Source organism: Platichthys flesus, chromosome 23 (genome assembly GCF_949316205.1).
Source record: "Platichthys flesus chromosome 23, fPlaFle2.1, whole genome shotgun sequence".
NCBI lineage: Eukaryota > Metazoa > Chordata > Actinopteri > Pleuronectiformes > Pleuronectidae > Platichthys > Platichthys flesus.
Genome location: NC_084967.1, coordinates 17375971 through 17389606, shown reverse-complemented (window position 1 = coordinate 17389606; position 13636 = coordinate 17375971). Strand labels below are relative to the sequence as shown.

Sequence of the window (13636 nt, the reverse complement as noted above, 5' to 3'; positions counted from 1 at the left end):
CCCATTTCACCACAGTGGATATGGCTCCTTGGGGTCTTAATGAATTGTCTTTAACATGACAACATGACCCCCCCCCCCCCCCCCTCACCCCGTAGAGCCTGGCTTGGTTTAGAGGTTTCCCGGGGGTCCCTTGTTTATGTGGCCACTTACATGTCTGACAGGTAGCAGCAGCGAGCTAACGGTCCCCTAGGTGCCCCCCCCCCCCCCAGCTAGGGGAGCCAGGCTCCCCGGCTAGCGTTAGCTCGCTCGTCCAAGGCCATGTAGCGAGAATCCCTACATGGGCATGGTGTGACTATGACGTTGATTTCGGTCTAATCCCATTGGACGCACTCTAGCATGTCGTTTCTGTCATAGAGGAACCACAACACATCACAGGAGTTTGTTTTTTTCCAGAGTTTTTGGGACGGTGGACATGACAGATACCAAATTAACATGTAGAAGCACTACAAAAGGAATTTTCATAATATGTCTTCTTTAACTGTTGAGTGTCACGTTAATAAGATAAAACTTTTAGTCTGAAGGGGACGATGTGTGTACTTCCTGCTGTCGCAGATGATTGTTTGATCTTTCAATGTTTGAACTTAAAGAATTTCTTCTTGCAATTTGATCCAAATATTTGATCTTATTTTATAATAGATAAAGCATTGATGGGACAAACTGTGAGACAGAGAGAAATGATTTTATAAATGTTTTATTGCAGATCTGATGGAAAAGGCAGCGTGAAAACTAAACGTATTGATTTCACGTCTCATTCACATGATTCTTCTACTCGTCGTTCATCAGTGATGAGCCACAGGTGAAAACTAATCAATACCACCAACGGCCCAGTGAGACCAGTTACATACGAGTTACATACGTGCTACATATGAGTTACATGTTTCATAGCTAACATTCCTTCCACACTGGATCCTGTGGCGTTTGAGGCTGCTCCTTAAAAACTAAAGACTAAATAAAGATGGATGACTTACGTAGCTGAAGCCAAACTGTGTTGCTGCCCCCTGGTGTCTGGCTGCAGTATAGATCATACACCTCCTCCATGTTAGCAGATGGGACATGAAGTGAACTCAGAAATCAAATTAGACGTAAATAAATGTTGTTAAAGTTTTTATCACACTGATGTTTAACAAGTGATCACCACAAGAGGGCAGCGTTCGTCTCAGAGATATTGGCTCGGTGTCGTCCATCTTTATTTGACGTGTTTTCAGCTTCTGATCGTTGAACCGGAAAAATATCCACAGATCGATTCTGGAGTTGGAGGAAGTTCGTGACCGGCACGAACCAATCAGGAGATGACCACTGAGGAGGGGGCGGGGTTATAATGATTGATACTCAGTCATGTATCTGCTTTTAACACTTTTGATTTCTGTTAATGAACCTGTCGCTGTGGGCGGAGCCTGAGGGAATGTCAGGGTTTTGACCTTTGACCCCTCCCAGAGAAGCTGGTTTCCCAAACAGACGATAAACGAAGCAGCAGCTGAATCTAACGTCGACTCATCAAACTGATCACATGACGCTCAGTGGGAAATGATCATGAAGCTTTGTAAATAAATCTTCAGTCGATTCTATTATTAATTATATTAAGTTATTGAAACAATAAAAGAAGACAAACTATGAGATATTCTCTCGACCCAAAACAAATCTGAAATTTACAGTTATGTTTTTTACAACATCAGTTTCATCAGCTCCAGTTTGTCTTTTCTTTACATTCAGTGAAACATCTTGTTTCTTTAAAACTTGAAAAGAATCAAATGTTTCGTCAACATGAGGATTAATTCAGTGTTTAGATCGAAGCTCAACAGGAAGCTGACATTTTTACATTTGATCTCTTTCTTAATGGGATTCGTCTTCGATACGTCGGCTGATGACAGTTATCAACTTCTCAAGAATCATGACAGTAGATTAACAAAACTAAGATTTGTATTTACATCGAAGGATTGAGACATTTTGGTTCAGAGCAAAGGTTCAAATCAAAACATCTTCATTTGAATTTTCATCAGTTTGAAGCGTCTGAAACAAACTGGAGCCGACGAGCAGCTGAGACATCCGGAGACGTCACATGACCCAACACCAGGAGGTCGTTAGGAGATGCTTTTACTTTTTAATCCTACGGAGACGAGCCGAGCACTTCCTGTCTGCGTCTCATTATCTCTACTAACTCAGCGTGGTCCACCGCCGCCTGAGGAAGGAGAGAGAGAACAGCAGGCCGGAGAGAGGGAGGGAGGGAGGAGAGAGGGAGGAGGGAGGAGAGAGAGAACAGCAGGCCGGAGAGAGGGAGGGAGGGAGGAGAGAGGGAGGAGGGAGGAGAGAGAGAACAGCAGGCCGGAGAGAGGGAGGGAGGGAGGAGAGAGGGAGGAGGGAGGAGAGACAGAACAGCAGGCCGGAGAGAGGGAGGGAGGGAGGAGAGAGAGGGAGGGAGGGAGGAGAGAGGAGAGAGGAGAGAGGGAAGAGGAGGGAGGAGAGAGGAGGGAGGAGAGATGGAGGGAGGAGGGAGGAGAGAGAGAACAGCAGGCCGGAGAGAGGGAGGGAGGAGAGAGGAGAGAGGAGAGCGGGAGGAGGGAGGAGAGAGGAGAGAGGGAGGTGAGAGGAGAGAGGAGAGAGGAGAGAGGAGAGAGGAGAGAGGAGGGAGGAGAGATGGAGGGAGGAGGGAGGAGGGAGAGAACAGCAGGCCGGAGAGAGGGAGGGAGGGAGGAGATAGGAGAGAGGAGAGAGGAGAGAGGGAAGAGGAGGGAGGAGAGAGGAGGGAGGAGAGATGGAGGGAGGAGGGAGGAGAGAGGAGAGAGGAGAGCGGGAGGAGGGAGGAGAGAGGAGAGAGGGAGGTGAGAGGAGAGAGGAGAGAGGAGGGAGGAGGCCATGAGGAGCTCAGTGGGAGCTTCCTTCATCAAAAGACTCCACCCCCGAGTCACATGTGGTCGCTGCAAGTTTCTCCTGACGCCTCCTCATGACCTCCTGAAGCTCCGAGCCCGAACTCCTCTGAGGGGGGGGGGATAAAAGAGAAAACAGCTGATTAGAAAACGTAAACAACCGAAATGAAGATGTGATGTCAGACTCTCGAGGAACTTCAGAGAATCAAGTGGGATTTGAAATGTTTGTTTGGTAGTTTTCTGTGATTGGCTCCTTGTTTCAGAATCCAGTGATTTGATTGGCTCAGAATGAATCTCTTCTTATTATGAATAGTTTCTGTTTCCTGGAGCTCTGATGAGTTTTCCTCGAGAGTCTCCTCGACTCTACGTTTCTCTAACTCCTGAAATCAGAAGAGTTTATCAGAGGAGAAAATCTTCTCCGTCAGATTCCGGTGCTGATTTTACTTTTTATGATTGAAGCTCTAAACGCAGCCGGGACTGAACCAGGAAGCTTCTGGTGACGCCACCGTGCAGAGCAGGAGGCATGCTGGGTAACTTCGTCTGAACCTGCTCCCACAAAGTTTGGTCCGATACGAATTCAAAAATCAATAACTGTGATAATAGTCAGGTAAAGTATTGATGCTGAAATAAAAACAGAACATCAGAAAAAAACTGAATTAAATATTTCAAAGAGGAATCTGGGGAAATTCTGTCAGAGATTTAAATTCTGATCCAGAGAAAAAAAATAAAAGCACAAAAAATGTCTTTCATTAAAGAATGATTTTGAGGATTCGGGTTAAAAATAAAATAAAATAAACGTTAATTATTGTGACATGATGAAGAATAACTCACACAAATAGCTGAAAGCTGATCAAAGCTAAGCTAAAACAGATGGAACTCAGATCTACATCCTGGTCTCTACAAGGGGCGGGGTCAGAGAGTGCACAGGTGAAGGTCAGAGGGCAACAGGAAGTGCAGGTCAAGGTCAGGAGCTGGTTCATTCAGGAGTTTAAGGAGGACTTACTGATCTAAACAGCCACAGCAGGATGACAAATACTGGCGCTACCTTAAATCGCTGCTAAACATGAAACGTCTCGTTCTGTGGTCCAGAGTCAGAAATCAGGACTTGATCATAAAGTGGAGACCAGAAGGTCGTTCCTGGTCCCCAAGTCAGATCAAGTGGTTTCAGAGGATTTCACCAGGAGCTGATCAGGTTCCTCTGAGGAGACGCTGATGTTTCGAGTGACTCTGGACCACAGAACGAGGCGGACGTCTTCTCACGATACCTTGATGAGTGTGGAAACAGAACCAGGTCAGAGGAGCTCAGAAGAAGACCTGCAGGTGGGAACAGACACCACAGACCAGACGGACCGGAGGGTTTAAAATCTTCACCAGATCGACAGACCTACACACCTTCAACAGATCTACAGACCTTCAACAGATAGACAGACCTTCAACAGATTTATAGACCTTCAACAGATCTACAGACCTTCAACAGACCTTAAACAGATCAACAGATCTACAGACCTTCAACAGATCTACAGACCTTCTACAGACCTTCTACAGACCTTCAACAGATCTACAGATCTACAGACCTTCAACAGATCTACAGACCTTCTACAGACCTTCAACAGATTTATAGACCTTCAACAGATCTACAGACCTTCAACAGACCTTAAACAGATCTACAGACCTTCAACAGATCTACAGACCTTCTACAGACCTTCTACAGACCTTCAACAGATCTACAGATCTACAGACCTACAACAGATCAACAGATCTACAGACCTTCAACAGATCTACAGACCTACAACAGATCAACAGATCTACAGACCTTCTACAGACCTTCAACAGATCTACAGATCTACAGACCTTCAACAGATCTACAGATCTACAGACCTTCAACAGATCTACAGACCTTCAACAGATCTACAGATCTACAGACCTTGTACGTTGTTGAAGGTTTAATGTTGTCAATGCAGATCAGGTCACTTTCTGCCACTAGGGGGCTCTCAACCTCGATAATCACAGTCTTCAGTAATTTTTTTATTCTGCTGTTCGTCTGAACCATAAGATAAAAGTCACATGATCCAAACTCTTTCAAATCGACTTCAATCACAGACAGGTTTAAAATGATTATTGCAAAAGGAAGAAGAACCTTTTCAAAGTAAAGTGAAGCACTGAAGCGTCGTGTTGGCGACTCACCTCCAGCGCGGCCTTCTGCACGGTCACCTGACTGAAGACTCGGGCGCCGTCGTCGGGACAAACCGTCTTCAGCTCGTCTTTGTTGAGAGAGAACAGCTGAGCTCCGGTGAGGACGCCGAGGCTGGTGATGGTGCTGCAGACAGGAAGTGGAGGTGAGGAGGAGGAGCTAACCACCACGTGAGGTTAAACAACTAACCCTCGAAGTTGAAACTCCGATGAAGGAGACGAACATCAGACAACGTCTCACTAAGAAAATACTAAAAGTTGAAATAAAAATATTCTTCACTGTTCAGGAGAAATTTACAAAACCATAAAAACATGGAAATCAAACTGTGATCAAATGAAGATGTTTGGACGAGGTGAAGGGGACGTCTCACTCACACGGGGCTGAAGCCTTTGGCGTCCAACCAGACTTTGACGTCGTCAGGTGACGAGTCGTACGTGATGCTGACGGACGGGTGGCCCCCCCCGCCGCCGCCGCGAGCAGGAAGTGGAAACTTCTTCTGAGCGCTGCGACCCAGCGTCAGTCTGTGCATCAGCTCGTCCTGGACGTCCTCCATGTTGGACTTCCTGCCTGCAGGAGGACACGCAGCCGTCAGGTCACATGACTGAAACATGGTCACATGATCTCTGAAGAGCCAGATTCTGCTGATTCAACAAAACTCTTCTGAGACTAAAAAAATCAAACGTATCGAAAACTTTTAGAGAATAAAGAAAAACATGAAGTGACAACATTAATAAAACACAGAAAACCGATTTGTTTCGTTTTACTTCATCACAGCTTGTAAGAGAGGAGCTTCCTAAACAAACAAATGTGTTCTGGATTAATTATTCATGAGAATAACATTTCATGAAATATACAAAATAAATGAAATGGCAAAAATGTGATTGAAAAGTGAAGGATATGTTTTCAGTGTCATTGCTCGGCTCACGGTTGAAGGGGGCGGGTCTCTGGTTGTCGTGGTCCCTCATGGTCACGTGGTCGCTGGAGGCGGAGCTGCTCTGGCGGCTGACAGCGCTGCTGCCAGCTGATGGCTTGGCGGGCTCGGGGGCCGGGGGGGGCAGGGGCGGTGTGGGGAGCCTGGCGGGGGCCGGGGGGGGCGGCGTGGGGGCCGGGGGCATCGGAGTGGCAGCAGTTTTACCGGGGACCAGGTCCGTCCTCGTGGTCTGTTTCTGAGAGAGAAGGTTTATTTTGAAAGGGAACTCGTTTGATCTCTAACGTGATGTCGTCTGTTCGTCTTTACCTCGTTCAACTCGCCCAATAATTGCTGCCGACGTTCAGAATGAAACAAACATGTTTGTGATGAGACCAGGTAACAAACGTTTTATTCACGACACGTCAAACTCACGTCAAACTGGGAGATCTACGTCGGGACCGTCCTCTACGAGGTTCTACTGCTCTACAGCACACCTAGAGGACGCGTCCCTCAGTGTCTCTACGTGCAGCTCGGGACAGACGGTCCGCTAAGACGCAGAGCGGAGGACAAACTCTCGACCTACCTTAAACAACTCAAACTCCTTCTTTGGCATCATGAGCTTCAGTTATAAAAACACAACGAGTGGTTCATGAGACTCAGGTTGGACTGGGAGATGATGGGATGAGGGGTGGTGCACTGGTCTCTCACCTGGATGGTGTGGCTGTAGACGGGATCGGCCCGGCCCGACACGTCCACGGCTGTGGTGACCTCCAGGATGTTGTTTGGCACGTAGCCGGACGCCCCCCCACCGCTCCGAACCCTCCACCACTGCTTCCTGTCGTCCAGAACCTGGAAGACGAGAAGCAGGGACGAGGGCGTGAGGCCAAAGTCACCACATTGAAACGTTTGTTGATTTTTTTAAATAATTTAATTTAAAACTGATAAAATCACAATGTTCCAGTTTTTTCGTGATTTTTTTCTAAAGTACATTGGATTGTTTTGTTGTGTATTAGAAGTAAACTAACATGTGATGACTTTGAACCAGATACTGTAAATAGATGAAGTGCAACCTGAAAATATGACAAATGTATATCAAAGAAATCTTAATAAATAAAAAACAACGTGAGCTTTTACCTCGACGACCTCGTCTTTCAGGACCGAGAGCTCCGTGTTGTTTCTCGCCACAAAGTCAAATTTAGATTTGGCAAAAATATTTGGTTGATTTCTGGTTTCTGCATCAAAAGTTCTGAAATGACGAAGACAACATCACACAGCATGAAGCTGAGATCAGATCTGGAGACTTTGACCAATTTCATTCATTTCTTTTTATATTTACTAAATAAAATAATAATAAATTTAGATATCGTAGCCGTGGAGAAATGTCCCCACTTTGATCCCAAAGTTTGAAGGAAATTCAGTTTTTTAAGTTTTCAGGGGAGGAAATAAAAAAGACTTAAAACAGATCAAGAGTCTGATGGAACATTGACATGATCAGAAAAGAGATGAATAAATATTTCAGATTAAAAAGAGGAATTAAAGGAGGCAGGATTTCACGAGGATGAGAAATGAAGTGGGGTCAGTTCTCCAGGGCGCCGGGACCTCAGCTCGTTACCGGTCAACATGGCGGCTGACGGCGTGTTTGAACGCAGCCACGGCCACGTCCTGATCCAGGATCTGCGTGTGCTTGTAGGGTGTGTTGGAAAAGGCATACCCATCCGTGGGGGGGAACGACTGCAGCGCCGTCTGCTGGACAGACACGATATGACAGTTAATTCTACACAAACAGATTTGGCATCGTGGACGTAAAGGAGGAGGAGCCTGACCTCCTGAGCCAGCCTCCTCGTCAGCTCCTCCTGTCTCTGGCTCTCTGCCAGCTGAGTCAGCTCCGCCTCTCGACTCCGAGTCACCACCGGGGGCGCTGCCGGCTCCCAGCCGTCACGAAACGTCAGCACGCAGGGCGGGAAGTAGTGATCCCTCGGCCACTCCAACCTGGAGACGGTTTGAAATGAACTTCATGCTGCTGATGTTTCATAAGTCTCCATGTCGTCGTCTCACCTGCACTTGGTCCAGCCGTCCCCCAGGGACACCCACAGGTGTCTCTCCTCCGCCGTCCCGGAGGCGTGAAGGAAGTCGATGGCGTCTCTGGTGAGCAGAGGAACCACGACGCTGCGAGCCAGGTCCAGGCTGCCGGACGCCTGGATCACCTGAGGAGGGCGGGAGGGTCAGGGCCTCGTCCACAGATACAAACATCAAATCAAGTACATGGACATGTATGTGTACATGTATGTGTATGTGTACATGATATGATATGACCACAAGTCTGACCATTCTGAGTGGAGTGAACAGGAAGTGAACCAGGTCTGTGGAGCTCGGGTTCTGGATGTGATCCTTCAGCTTCCCCTGCACAACAGAACTGGAGGTCAGTGAAGGCATCATCACTCCACAAGGAGGAGGAGGAGGAGGAGGAGGAGGAGGAGGAGGAAGAGGAGGAAGAGGAGGAAGAGAGGACGTGGAGGAAGAGGAAGATGAGGAGGGGGAGGAGCAGGAAGAGGGGGAGCAGGAGGAGGAGGAAGAGGAGGAGTCTCACACCAGCTGGTTGAAGGCGTGTTTAAACTTCTGGAAGCAGTCCACGAACTCGTCCTCTCCGGGGGGTTTGGAGCGCAGAGTCAGGACGCCCTCTGGTGGACACAAGGTGGAAGAGAAAAGAGTCAAACTGTTACAATTTGATCTGTAAATAAATAATAAAAATACAGTTATACAGGTATGTATGTAAATATATATACACAAACAAGCACAGATGTAAACAACATGATAATAACAGGTTAAAGAAGAAGCTCAGTGATTGGTTCACACTCGGACTTCCTGTTTCCCCCCCCGCTCACCTCCCGGACCTTTCTTCTTACTCTTCTTGATCTTCTTCCTCTTGGACAGATCGTTAAACGCTTCGGCCGCTTTCTGAAGTTTGGTGACGAAGAATTCGATGTCGTCCAGGATGTGGTTGAGGATTTGCTGTGAAGAATAAAAGCTGGTTTCTGATTGGCTCGGACAACTCAAGACGTTTACGATGACACGTGAACAAACAGACGAGCTCGGACGTTTTTCTTTATTAAGCAGATTTTTTCTTCAAAGCTTCTGAACTCAGATTATTTCTGAACACGACGACGTTCTTCAATCAGCTTTAATCCTTCGTCATCTTTTGTCCCGTGACCCCGACGACCTCAGATTTAATCCGAGCTCAGAACACGACGTGGTTAAAAAGATCAACGGAGACAACGCACCACGTGTCCGTCCACTCGGGACGCCGTCATCTCCGCCGGCCCCCCCTCCTCCTCCTCCGACATCTGGCGCTGCTGCTCGTCTGCGACACAAAGGGATTTTTAAGAGTTGATTTGTTTAAGTGTTGATATTTTACTGTGATCCTCCTACATCTATGAAATATGTATTTTGATTTGTGGAAATATTCTTCACATTTAGAGATATTATTCTCTCAGCTGTCCTAATAAATAAAGACACATCAAGTGATAATTAACCATCATGATATGAGTCGGTTTGAATCTAGTTTGAAATAAAGAGGTTTTGATTAAAAACTAATTAAAGTCTTTTGTTGTATGCTCCTCCTACAAAGTGACATCACTCACAGTCTTGCTGCTCATTGGTCCAGGCCGACCAGGCGGCCGCTCTGCTCTTCACGTCCAGCTGATTGGACGATGCCGGGGGTTGGGGGGCGGGAGCAGGCGGGGGAGGTGGAATGACCCCGCCACTCTTCAGGATCATCCTGCAGACAAGTGGATCAGCCAATCAGGAGTCAGCGTGATGAACAGCGTGTGATCACACGGTGGGTTCTTACTTCAGGGTCTCCGGTCTCTTCTTCACTTTCCCTCCTTTGGCATCGGTCACCGCACTTTCTACGTCTGCGTGGATCAAGTTCGCCTGACGACAACATCAACACAAAGGTTTGAGACAAAAGTAATTTAATCTGTTGTTAATAAAGTTTGAATGATTCAAACACAGTTTCATGAGCGCTGTTATCACTTCCTCTCATCATCAGTAGCGGTGTTCCACAGGACTCTGTTCCTGGTCCTTTACTATTTACAATCAAACTAAAACAGCCTAATTTTCATTGATTCATTTAAATCTATCAACACTTGTTTTATAAATCGTTATTAAATGAACAGGCTCAGATTTAAATATCGTCACCACAGAGATTTTACAGCTAAAGTTTCTCGATGGAACAAAGAGCGTGTCCAAGGTTTAATTCTCAGTTTATTCATGTGACATCATCAGAGGTCGAGGAGGTCACCTGGTCACACATTACAGAACCAATCAGGGGCCGGTTACCTTGATGTCGTCGCACTGGAACAGGTGCAGGTCTGCTTTGGTTTGACCCGACTCTTTGCACACCAGAGCCAAGATGGAGTCGAAGCTGCAGTGGTTCATCACAGCCTGGCAGTGCTGGATCGTCCCGATGGGAAAGTTCTCCAGCTCGTTCTGAAACAGAAACAACCAGCGGTGAGGCGTGGCCAGGCCCGGGGAGGCGTGGCCAGGCGCCGTCAGGTCCAACCTCAGGGGACACCGACCTTGGTGTCCTGGTCGATGAGGCTGACACTCCTCTCCTCCACCTGCAGCAGCATCTCCTGAGTCCACACCTTCCCTTTAGCGTCCAGCAGGCGGAGACGCCGGACCCCGTCCTCCACGGTGACCAACCCGTCTTTACGGTCCAACACGAACGTGGTCAGGTGCTGAACAGAGGAGAACAGCTGAACACACCTGCTGCTCTCTTTAAGACACCATACATTCAAAGTGAATCCAACTTTAAGAGAATCAATGGATCGAGGAGTCATGTGGATATTGATGATTCTCCTTTGATTTCATTAAACTGAATATAAAGATTAATTTTCTGATTTAAACAAGAGCACATGAACACACCTCCACTTACAGAGTGTGAAGATGATTCTACTAACAAGTTCTCATCTTGACGTTATACACACATGAGTTTATGCAACATTAAGGTCTGACCTCCACGTGGTACTGGGACGTGTCCGTCAGGCTGTTGATGCTGGTCCTGGTGAAACGTTTACTTTGTTCTGATTCAAAAACAAACAAATAAATCAAGTCCCACCAGGAGCGAGTTCACAACCGTCAGAGTCGTGTGTTCAAAATGAATCATTGTTTTCTTATTGATTTTATTCTAAAGAAACATAAACATGTCACAGGATTCAGAAGAAAACACAAAAACACAAATATGAAGAGAAGAAGAAACTGACTCGTCTGATTCAAAGATAAATTCAGTCTGAAAACTCAAGTTCAACTTTACATCAAGTTATTATTCTAAAGTCCAGCTGGAAACAAATAAACTGTTTAAATATTTGTAAATTTCAGACTTTAGTTTTCTTACTGTAAGAAGACTTATGTTCACTTTATTAAAACAATTAAGATCCAAATCATATTTTTAAAGCTGGTTTGTTATTCCTGTGTGAACCTGAAGCTTTCATATGATTTATAATCAGGACGTTTGACTCATCGTCCAAAAGAGAAAAGGAACTTTCAGTTCGACATCCATGATCGACACCGGAGAAAATACTCCGTCTTCATTCCACATGTTTCCAACACGCTACCAGGAACAGAACTAAATTAAATATTGACTCAGTCACAGTCACACGGAGGTCGGAACGAGGTGAGCTTTTATTTTGGTAGATCTGCACTTTGTGATCATTGGATCTCCAAAGCGCAAGTAGAACACACACACACACGCACAAGCACACGCACACACCACACACCACACACCACACACACACACTTTGACTTTTCTTTTTATGTTTGGACGATGAACGTAGGAAATAGATTTCATCGGATCCTGTTCATGAGGGCAAAGGAGACAAACGTCAGGTGTGTGTTATTGTTCATTTGATTTGATTTTGTGATCTTTTCCACATTAAACACAGTTTGTTCTTCAGTGTGTGAATGTGATGTTAGAATGTTGATAGAGTTCAGGTTGAGTGAGGAGACGTTCATGTGGTCGGATTCATTTCATGATGATTCAGATTAAAAACTCACCGTACAGAGCTTTGGCACCGGACTTGGCTTTGCTTCTGAGAGGCTCCGGAGACCGGGAGTCGAGACCACTTCAATGGAGACAAACACACAAACTGTTAGAACACAACTCATCAGGTGATCATTGATTTATTATTTATGAATCTGCAGAGGTGGTTTTCTTCAATTGGATTAAAACATGTTGAAAAAAATAACTAATTCAAGAGAGAAGGTGAAAGACACGAACTCTGGATCATAAAGTCTGTGAGCATTCACAACGTGTCGGGAACATTTGGACCAGAGGTGGAGCTCAAGGTCCACATGTCTACGTCACATGTAGGACACATGAGATGTCATGCACGATATGAGTAACTGCTGAATTGAAGGTGGTGTGTGTGTCTCCTCAGCTTCAGGAGCAGCAGAGACTCAGATACTGACTTCATGTTGGAGTCGTACGAGCCGAAGATTCCGGAGGCGAGAGCTGGAGCTTCGAATCCGTTCATCCTGCTTCACCACGTCAGCTGGAACCAGAAGAACACATCAGACCTTCTGCTCTCACAGGGACTCCAGACCTCACACACTCATTAAATCCATTAGGTTTCTTCAGATTTCCTGAAAAAAGATTTTAAAAAGTCAATAGATTTTATTCATACATTGATTCATTATGACCCAGGATAGAATTCAGGAGGAAGCAGCTGGTCACAGTTTGGAGACACCGTGAAGAACATGAGGAAACTTCATGAACCAACCATCAGAGTTTCATCTTCTGCTCGTTAAGGAATCATCAAAACCTCTCGACTCATTGAACAGAGAGGCTCTCGCTCGCTCCTGAATCCACAGCGAGCGCTCGTGATTACTTTCCCACGACTCCATCTTGGACTCTGCATCCATGACAACAGCCTGTGAGGCAAAGTTCAGGGAGAAGACAAACCAGGACGTCTCCGCTGTGAGGACAGACGGACTCCTGTGAGACAGACTCTGGTTTCTGTCCCTGTGTCCAAGACCACGTCTCTAAAAATAAATCCTTAGGATGTTTGTTGCGTTCAAAGATAAAAGAGGAAACTCTTAAATCTATTGACTCTTCCACTGACCTTTCACAATAAAAGAGGGTGTGAGCGTCCTGCAGCGATCACAGTTATCAGTCGTCCAGCAGCTGCTCAACGCAACATCCGCGCACGCACACAAACACACACACACACACGCTCACCCACACACTCACCCACACGCAAACACACAACCACAGTACAGAGGGGAAAGATAGAGGTTCCTGTTTCCTGTCACTGATCGTTTAGAGATAACTTATCATCCTGTGTGTGTGTGTGTGTATATGTATACAGTATATATATATATACACAGTGTATATACACAGTGTGTATACACAGTGTGTATATACATAAAGTCTGTACTGAGGAGCTGACTGAGCGTTTCTATGACGACCACATACAGTACACAGTGTGGTGTTTCCATGGCAACACAGAGGCTCAACGTCTGCAGCAGGTACACAACTGCTCAGTGTGTGTGTGTGTGTGTGTGTTTATCTTATTGTGTGTTCACGCGTATTTGTGCTGCGGTTTAATATGTAACTGAGAAAACAGAGGTGGAGCCATGTGACACAGGTAACCCCCCCGAGGACGACTTCAGAAC

At 46.1% G+C, this 13636-nt stretch overlaps 1 protein-coding gene and 1 long non-coding RNA gene across 6 annotated transcripts; one reads left to right on the top strand and one right to left on the bottom strand.

Annotated features, from left to right (window-relative positions):
• Positions 1 to 675: 675 nt before the first annotated feature.
• On the bottom strand, positions 676 to 12513 carry eps8a (EGFR pathway substrate 8a, signaling adaptor). 5 transcript variants are annotated; one of them, XM_062382298.1, is made up of 23 exons: positions 12431 to 12513; positions 12017 to 12084; positions 10979 to 11046; positions 10540 to 10701; positions 10301 to 10450; positions 9810 to 9892; positions 9601 to 9737; positions 9241 to 9320; positions 8845 to 8971; positions 8552 to 8640; positions 8288 to 8362; positions 8018 to 8166; positions 7786 to 7951; positions 7575 to 7708; positions 7097 to 7208; positions 6671 to 6811; positions 6546 to 6581; positions 6290 to 6313; positions 5978 to 6218; positions 5427 to 5619; positions 5046 to 5178; positions 4127 to 4175; positions 676 to 2970 (listed from the first exon to the last, which is right to left on the bottom strand). In XM_062382298.1, the coding sequence occupies exons 1-22, from the start codon at positions 12493 to 12495 to the stop codon at positions 4164 to 4166; spliced, it is 2445 nt and encodes an 814-aa protein (XP_062238282.1). In that variant the 5' UTR covers positions 12496 to 12513; the 3' UTR covers positions 676 to 2970; positions 4127 to 4163. The 5 variants fall into 5 exon arrangements, with proteins under 5 accessions (XP_062238282.1, XP_062238277.1, XP_062238279.1 ...); XM_062382293.1 differs by lacking the exon at positions 4127 to 4175; XM_062382295.1 differs by lacking the exon at positions 4127 to 4175 and having other exon boundaries at positions 7575 to 7705.
• Positions 11682 to 13112, top strand: LOC133948505 (uncharacterized). The gene is made up of 2 exons (XR_009920058.1): positions 11682 to 11848; positions 12400 to 13112. It is a non-coding gene; the product is annotated as an uncharacterized LOC133948505 (long non-coding RNA).
• Positions 13113 to 13636: the final 524 nt, after the last annotated feature.